This window comes from Octodon degus, unplaced genomic scaffold (assembly GCF_000260255.1).
Source record: "Octodon degus isolate 3935 unplaced genomic scaffold, OctDeg1.0 scaffold00005, whole genome shotgun sequence".
NCBI classification, from domain to species: domain Eukaryota; kingdom Metazoa; phylum Chordata; class Mammalia; order Rodentia; family Octodontidae; genus Octodon; species Octodon degus.
The window spans coordinates 8,852,416-8,861,420 of NW_004524581.1; the positions used below are offsets into that span (position 1 = coordinate 8,852,416).

Below are 9,005 nucleotides of genomic sequence, written 5' to 3' on the forward strand. Positions count from 1 at the left end.
GGGGAAAAGGAGAGAGAGAGAGAGAGAGAGAGAGAGAGAGAGAGAGAGAGAGAGAGAGAGAGACCAGTAATTCAGTAATTCAGGCTGCTTTAAACTCACTATGTAGCCCAGGTTGTTCTCGAATTCATAGCAGTCCTCCTGCCTCAGCCTCCCTGGTGCTGGGATTGCAGGTGTGCACCACGACGGCCTGCATCAGCCCAATATTGAAAATCCCGGTCTCTCGGTCTCTCGCTTTCCTCCTGGGTCCTCGATGGAAGGAACTCTTGGATTTGCTGTAGCTGTGCTTTGTCTGGGAAGTCCCCTAACATCTGGGAGTTCTTCAGGATGTAACAAAGTTGCCATAAATATTGACTTTGAATGTGGACTAAGGCTCTGCACAGGAGCCTGCTTCACTGCTATAGAACTAACATTGTATACACATGAGGTATACAACGTGGCAGTCTGATGTACAGATACATTGTGAAGTGATTGCCGGGCAAGCTAATGGACGCCCAGTGCCACACTTTTTTTTTTTCCCCTCCTGCCACAGCGGAGATGGAACCTAAGGCCTTTGTGCTGAACTACACCTCCGACCACAGCTTTTTCTTGTTTTGTTTTTTGTTGAGGTAGGGTCTTACTAAGTTGCCCAGGCTCAGCTTGAAGCTGTGATCTTCCTGCCTCAGCCTCTCAGAGTGCTGGGATTACAAGCATGTGTCATATGCCTGGGTTCCTACGTGCACACGTGCCTGCGTAGTGACATGTGGAGCTACCCTCTTCACAAATTGCAGATAGACAACACAGTGCTGGTGATGAGTTACTATGCTGTCAGATCCCCAGAACTTGTCTCATAACTAAAAGTTGGTCCCCTGTGACCATTTCCACATGTCCCCCACCCCCTAGCCCTTGGAAAGCAGTTTTACTCTCTGCTTCTCTGAGTTTGACTTTTAAAAACTCCACACAATGTGGGATTTCATGTGGCATTCAACTTTCCATGCTCAGCTTATTTCACTTGGCTCTGTGCCCTGTTAGCGTAGCTTCTCCTGTACATGGCAGGATTTCCTTTTCATGGCTGAATAATATTCCAGTGCACACCACACTTTCTTTATCCCTTTATCTGTTGATGAATACTTAGGCCCACTGATATGAGGGTGAGGACAGGAATGAGGCTGCTGACACCCCAACTTGGCTCTTCATTTTTATTTTTATGTGTGGTAGCCCTGGGAAGCAACCAGGAACTCAGGTGAGTTGGGTGCTGGGCAAGTGCTCTGCTGTGTGCACTATATCCTCAGACCTTTTTATTGCATTTTGAGACTGGATCTGGGTCTGTTGTCTGTACAGGCTATAAGCTTTCAATCGTCCTGCCTCAGCCTCCTGAATAGCTGGTATTAGGGGCAGGTGTCACTGAGCCTGGCCTTATCTGCTTCTTTTAAATTTGTACTTTGGGGCCGGGGAGATGGCTCAGTGGAATAAGCGCTTCCCTGACAAGCGCAAGGGCCTGAGTTCAATCCCCGGTTCCACCAAAAAAATAAATAAATAAAAATAAATTTGTACTTTGTCCAGGTGCTCGAGACGCTGCTGCTAAGAGTGGAAGGGGACAGGAAAGGACACTGCTGCCATGGGGCAGGCCTGCCAGAAGGAATCGGTGAGCTCCCTGTGCAGAGATTGCAGGCCCTGCAGTCAGGCAGGCGGAAACCCCGGGGGCCAGCCCCTGACACTCAGTACAGGTTAAACCCTCCGCTATGCATAGGATTCCTAACCTGGGGCCTCATGACTCTGGTTGAACCCCAACAGTATGTGCAAAGTCAGACTGAGGACTGTGACCAGAGTTAGGCTTTTACCCTGCAGAAGGAGCCCCTGGCCACACTAGCTAGGGGAAGCAGATGCCCAATGGCATATCACAGACAGCCCTGCTTCTCCCTGACAGTCACAAACCCAGGAACATGGGGATAGGTTGAACTACTCTTCCAAGTTGTGGGTGCCTTTAATGTTGATGCTCAGGGGCAACGTAAATAGCCCAGTGGCATAAGCGCCTGCTTGACAAGATCCCGAGTTCCATCTCTGGTACCACCCCTCCTCCCCCCAAAAAGCAAGCAAAAAACAAAACAAACAAACAAACAAAATCCTGTAAAAAAATAAAGCTGATACTCACTGCAGATGGCCAGGCCCCTGGGCAAAGGCTACAGCTGCTTCCTTCTCGAGGTTGGGAACCTGAAGTGCAGTGGGGTTTAAGCCCAAGGACAATCCAAAGTGCCAGCAATCTCTCAGAGCTGCAGGGTGCAGCTGGCCTTTTGTTCTGTGCAGGCTTTCCTTGGTCACCCTGGGAAGACAAATTGGCTTCAGCCTCACTAAAGAGATGAGTACAATCTCAAGTTGCTTCTTGGGACCAGATACTGAGGCTGCTGTTGGACTGATCTGGGGAGAGGAGGTGGAGGTCCCTAATACGTGAATCTGTGGATATTTTTGTGGAACCAGGGATTGAACTCAGGCCCTTGCGCTTGCCAGGCAAGTGCTTATTCTACTGAGCCATCTCCCAGACCCTAATACGTGAATCTGAAGACTCCCCTTGGCCACTCACCTCTGAGACACCCTCCTCTTTCCCTCCTTTTCCCCCAACCAGAGCAAAAATGTTTTGCCTGCTCTGGGAAAGGAAAAGCATTTCCAAACCACATTTGTTTGGATGTCATTGCCACCTCTCATGGACCCTGCTGTCCCCTTCCTGTGCCCGTGTCTGGCTTTGCTAGCCTCAGGCAGAATGCTATCAAGAGTGTGGGTCACAGAGAAGTGGCACCAAGCAGTTGGTGTCCAGGTGCCTTGCAGCAGTCAACAGCTTGGGCGCCAGTCTGGAGCTCAGTGTCAACCCAAGGAGCTAGGAGTGGTTCCCTGTGGCCCTTGGGGGTCCAGGAAGAGGAACATAGGTCTTTCAGGTTCAGATACAAGGTGGAAACCCAGGTGTTAGCCATGAGGATAAGTGACATTTCCTATTGCCCTATACCTCTCTAAGTATGATCTTTGCGGTCCCTGCTGCAGTTAACAAGCAGCTATAGTTGGTCTTCTGTATTCCTGGCTTCCTCTGACTCAGGTTGATCCAATAGTGGGTCAACATATTCAGAAAAAAATTTGTATTTGCACTAACAGGTGCAGACTTTTTTCTTGACACTTTCCATGGACAGCACAACTATTGTTCCATGATGTAACAACTATTTACATAGGGTTCCTTATGTTATGGTTTGTGTCTAGGTGCCCCCCCAAAGCCTCTTGCAGTCATGGGAAGGCTTTTGGAGTTTGTGGTTGATTACTGTGGGTGAGGGTGCTGCACCCACCCTAGAGCAGGTACTCTGCATTACAGTGTAAGGAGGGGAGAGAGGCCAGCTGGCTGCCTGAGCTTCGGCTACTCCCTTTGCTCTCTGCTCTTTGCCCCCATCGTGAATTGCTGCCCTCTGCCATGTGCCACTCTGCCTTGGAGACAGCTGAGAATGGATTGAAACTTTCTCTAACTGTGAGCTAAGTAAACCTTTCCTTCCTAAATTCTGGGTGTTGGGTATTTTGTCCCAGCAATGAGAGAAAAGTAACTGAGACACCTTGTGTTAGGGACTACAAATGACCTAGAAGTGACCCAAAATTTATGGATGTGCACAGTTACATGGAAAGAATATGCCATTTTACAGAAGCGACTTAGGGGCATCTGTGGATTTTGGTGTCAGCAGGAAAGTCCTGGACCCTGTTCCTCATCGATACCAAGGGATGGCCATGTTCTGTGCCAGCTTACTTTACGAGGCCTCCTTAAATGTTTATAAAGACGCAGTGAAGTAGTATTGTTCCCATTTTACAGAAAGGTAAACAGGCTCAGAGCCATCCCTTGCCTGATTTTGCCTGGCTGGCCTGTCACTAGCAGATCCAGAACATAATAAACTCAGGTCTCTCAGGAATCACCAAGTTTGTGTTCTTCCCATTTCTACATCAACCTACAGCTGAGGGCGAAGTGTGCTATTCCAACCATATCTTCCTGAGGCTGGATGTACCTTGGGGTTGTTCCTGTCTTAGAAACATTGTTGGGGCTGGGGAGATGGCTCAGTAGCATAAGCGCTTGCCTGGCAAGCACAAGGGTCTGAGTTCAGTCCCTAGTTCTGAAGAAAGAAAGAAAAGGAAGGAAGGAAGGAAGGAAGGAAGGAAGGAAGGAAGGAAGGAAGGAAGGAAGGAAGGAAGGAAGGAAGGAAAAGAAAGAAAGAAAGAAAGAAAGAAAGAAAGAAAGAAAGAAAGAAAGAAAGAAAGAAAGAAAGAAAGAAAGAAAGAAAGAAAGAAAGATTGTTTTCCAGATACTAAATTCCCACTCTGAGTGTAAGATGGGGCCAATTCGATGGTCCATTCAGTTTCTTTGTTCTATGCTTCCGTCTGTTGCTAGCCCCAGACAGTAATTTTCATGGGTGCCTTACCCTTTTTATTTTTTATTTTCTATTTTCCCAGTACTGGGCATGGAACCCAGAGCCTGGGCACACAATAGGCAAGCACTCTACCCGTGAGCTCCATTCCCAGCTCTGGGGCTCCTCCCAGCTCTTTTGGTAGAAAGCATGCTCTCGCGTCTAGCTGTGAGGCCTACGCGGCTTGGGCCTGGACACGGGGAGAACTTGCCCAGACAGGTCTGGTCACAAGGATTGTCCTGGGATGCTTTTCTTTGCTTCTTCATAACTGTAAATTCTGTGCAGCTTCTTTAATTTGGGGCCTGCTTAGAAGAGGATTCAGTTTCTCAGCTGGCAAAAGCAAACATGTATGGAGTGCTTACATTATGTAGGCAGCGCAAGAGGTGCTGAGGAGGCCGAAAGACAGCCCAAGTCCTGCAAGCACATTCGTGCGCACACACACACACACACACACACACACACACTGTTCCTTGGGGCTCTGTCCATTCTTCCCCATTGCTGATCATGTTTCTGGGCCCCGGCGCTAAGGCAGGGCATACTTACCAGCTACTATTGAGCTACGTCCCCAGCTCTGTCTGCTCTTTTAGATTCCACTTATTAGGGTGAACATTCGATATTTGTCTTTCTGAGTTTGGCTTATTTTGCTCAACATGATCTCCAGGTCCATTTATTTTCCTGCAAGGGACAAAATTATGCATTATGGTGACATTGTCTATATCTCGACATTTTATTCATTCATTCAGCTGTTGGTAGGTGCCGAGGCTGGGTCTTGGCCAATGTTAATTGTGCCACAATAAACATGGGTATGCTGGCACCCTGTGGTAGGATGCTTTTTTTAAAAAATGGATTTGGTACAAGGTCTCACTATGCCCCTCAGACTCATAGTGATTCTCCTGCCTCGGCTTCCTGACTGCTGGGATTACAGACATCTGACACCAGATCCAGCATTGGGCTTTGTAGCGTATTTTGAAATCAGGCACTGTGATATCTCCAGCCTTACTTTTTTTTTTGCTTTAGCTATTTAGGGTTTCCATATGAATTTTAGGATTCTTTTTAAAGCTCTGTGAAGAATGTCCTTAGAATTTCCATGGGCATTGCTTTTGATCTGTAGATTATTTTTACAACACTAAGTCCTCAACATAGGAGTCTTTCCATCTTTTAGTCTTCGATCTCTACAATGTTCTGAGACTTTCACTCTGCTGTCTTTCATCTCCTTGGTCTTTTTTTTTTTTTTTTTTTAACTGTTATGAGTAGAATTGGCTTCTTAATTTATTTTTCAGTTAATTGGTGTATATAAAAGCTATTGATTTCTTAATGTTGACTTCATATCCTGCTACTTTGCTAAATTCTTTTATCAGCTCTAAAAGTCTTTTGGTAGAAAATCTTATGATCTGCAAACATGGACAATGTAACTTCTTCCTTTCCTAGTTGTATGTATACCTTTTATTTTTTTCTCATATAATTTCTCTGGCTAATTTCAAGGACTATAATAAATAGGATGTTGAGAGGGGACATTCTGCCTTATTTCTTTTTTTTTTTTTTTTTAATGTATTTAGTGCAGGGTCTACAGGGTCTCACTACACAGATTGGACTCGTAGTGATCCTCCTGTTTTCAGCCTTCCAAGCGCTGGGATTACAGGTGTGCGCTACCATGCCCAGTCTCAGTGCGCCCCAGGGGTGCGGCCTGCACAGCATGCTGGGGATTGAACCCCGGCTGCTGCACTCTGCCTGAACAGGCACTTTAGTGTGCTGAGCTGTCTGGCTGGCCCAGCTACCTTGTTTCTGATTTGGGAGGAAATGCTTTGAGCTTATCCCCACTCAGAATGCGGAGAAATGATCCTTCAGTGCTAAATTCATTCAGGGTTTTCATCATGTAGAGATTTTGAATTTTGTCAGAAACTTTTTCTGTATCAGTTGAGATGATGTGTGGTTTTAAACTTCATTATTATTATTATTATTATTATTATTACTCTTAGTACATGGTCTGTGGGGTCTACAAGGTCTCACTATGTAGATTGGACATGTAGTGATCCACCTATGTTCAGCCTCCCAAGAGCTGGGATTGCAGGCATGAGCCACCACACCCAGTCTCAATTGCTGTCTCAGTGTGCCCCAGGGGTGGGGCTGGTACAGCATGTTGGGAATCAAGCCACTGGATTTTTTTTTTAAATTTTTTATTTAGTTGGTACAGGGTCTTGCTACACAGCTCAGATTCATAGGATCCATCTGTCTCAGCCTCTCCAGTGCTGGGATTACAGGCGTACACCATCATGCCCCACGTCTGGTGTTGGTGTCCAGCACAGCACCTCCAGGGTTCCAGAAGGCCTTGCGTGTGGTGCAGGTAATCGAACCTGGGTGCTTGAGCTTGCCAGGCAGGCAGTTAGACTGCTGAACCATCTCCCCAGCCCCTATCCTTGATTATTTTTATGTGGTATGTTATGTTATAAATTTGTGTATGTTGACCCATCCTTGTATCTTAGAATGAAACTATCTGGATTATGGCATATCATCTTTTTGTTTTGTTTTGCCTTTATTGAATGCCTCATATTGAAATGTTTTCATCAAGCAACAAAAGGTCGAGGTGATTACCCTTGTCATCCTTTTAATGTGTTGTTGGATTTAGTTTGCTAGTGTTTTATTATAGATTTTCATATTAATCAAGGATATTAGGGCCAGGGAGATGGCTCAGTAGAATAAGCGCTTCCCTGGCAAGCTCAAGGACCTGAGTGCAATCCCTGGTTCCACAAAAAAAAAAAAAAAAAAAAAAAGGATATTGGTTTTCTTTCTCTTATTGTATCCTTGTCCATTTTTTGTCTGGTTTTAGAATCAAGGTGATGGTAGCCTTGTAGAGTGACTTTAGAGGGACCGAGGGGCACTGGGGTGAGACTAGGGCTCAATGTCGTGAGGGTGCCGAAAGGGACTTGAGAGCCAGGAGGACCAGCCCAAGCACCAGCATTTTCCAGCCTTTGCTTGTGTCACACTGAGTCATGTCAGAGGATGGGTACATGGAGCAGAATCACTGAAGGTAAGTTTTACAACCTCCGTTGCCACCAGGAAGGAATTTACCTGGATTCGAAGCAGCTTCTACAATACATGTGGCACAGGAGGTCGTGAAAGGGCGGCAGGATGCGTGCTTGTCTCTTCCAAGACCCCACCAGGAGTTGCTCACTGTTTGGTGGCTGTGCTCCACATGCCTTTTGGAGATGCACTGCACCCCACTGTCTGAGGACAGCGTGGGGCGGGGTCAGACTCCTGCACTCCCATCTCCGGCAGCAGGAGCGGTGTTTTCATTGATGATCAGCCCATCTCTCTTCTCTAGGAGACTAGGCTCCTGGAGGACTGAGCCACTGTTGTTTCTCCTCTTTAAATCTCTGGGGCCTAGCACAGTACTTGGCCCACGTGTGAGCCCCTTATGAATGCTCATGTGCACGAGCTGTGGGCTGACGTGTGTGCACTGGTCTGTATTTCACCCAGAGCACCTTGAATCATGTTAGGATGTGTTTCTTTCTCTTTTCTTTCTTTTTTTTTTTTCCTTTGGCGGAACCAGGGATTAGAACTCAGGCCCTTGTGCTTGCCAAGGAAGCGCTTATTCCACTGAGCTATCTCCCTGGCCCAAACAGATCTTTGATTTTGTCTTGTTTTGGTAGAACTGGGATTGAACTCTGGCCCTTGTGTTTGCCAGGCAAGTGCTTATTCCACTGAGCCATCTCCCCGGCTTAGGATGTGTTTCGATACTCCCCGAGGCTACCTGTCTTTGCTGCTGCTTTCTGAGTGTGATGAAGTAGTTATTAGCATCCACATGTTGTTAAGAAGACAGGTGGCTAAGATGCCTTTGTAACTTTATATTCTCTTTTTCTTTAAGGCTGTAGCAGTTGAAGCACAAATAAAGCCCCCACTTACGGAAAGTAAGGTAAGAAGCTGGTCTGTTTTCATTTCCTTCCACGACGCTTTCTGTGATAGATGATGATGCACAGGGACTCCCTTTGGGAGTTCTGCCTGGTTTTTAACAGCCATCCAACTCAGTAAGGAGCAGCAGCCACCTCCAAGCTGCTCCCTTCTTGGTTCAGGCTACCTTCACATGGGAGGTGCTGTCCAAGGGACCTTTGTCGCATGGGTCCCCTCTCAGCTTTTTTTTTTTTTGAGACAAGGTCTCACTATGTCTTGGGCTGGCCTTTAACTCACTGTGACCTCAAACTTCCAGTGATCCTCCTGCCTCAGCCTCCTGAACGCTGGGATTGCAGGCATGTGTTATCACACCTGGCTCCTGGTTCTTGAATAAAAACCATAGCAAGGGCTGTGGGAGAATTGACATTGATTCTATAGGGCTACAGTAACAGATTCGCACACACCTGGCGGCTGAACACAGCAGAAATACACTGTTTCCCTGTTCAGGAGGCCAGAAGTCCAAGGCCAGGGTGGTGTGGGGCTGTGATCCTCCCTTCCTGCCTTTGCCTCGGGTGGTCCAGGTATTTAATGGTGGCTGCAAAACTCCTGCCCTGCCTCCAGCGTGGTGTTCCTCCTCCTTGGGTCTTTTCTTCTGCCTTTCATCAGGACCCTTGTCCCTGGGTTCAAGGTCTATCCTGAGACCACCTCCATTTTTTTTTTTTTTTT

General features: G+C 46.9%; 1 protein-coding gene across 2 annotated transcripts in view; it reads left to right on the top strand.

Annotated features, from left to right (window-relative positions):
- Hk1 (hexokinase 1) overlaps nt 1-9,005 on the top strand; it is a 91,970-nt gene that overhangs the window by 4,883 nt on the left and 78,082 nt on the right. For both annotated transcript variants that reach the window (XM_023723403.1, XM_023723394.1), the window contains exons 2-3: nt 1,540-1,621; nt 8,257-8,304. In XM_023723403.1, the coding sequence (XP_023579171.1) occupies nt 1,595-1,621; nt 8,257-8,304 (75 nt within the window). In that variant the 5' untranslated portion in view covers nt 1,540-1,594. The remainder of the gene's footprint in view (nt 1-1,539; nt 1,622-8,256; nt 8,305-9,005) is intronic.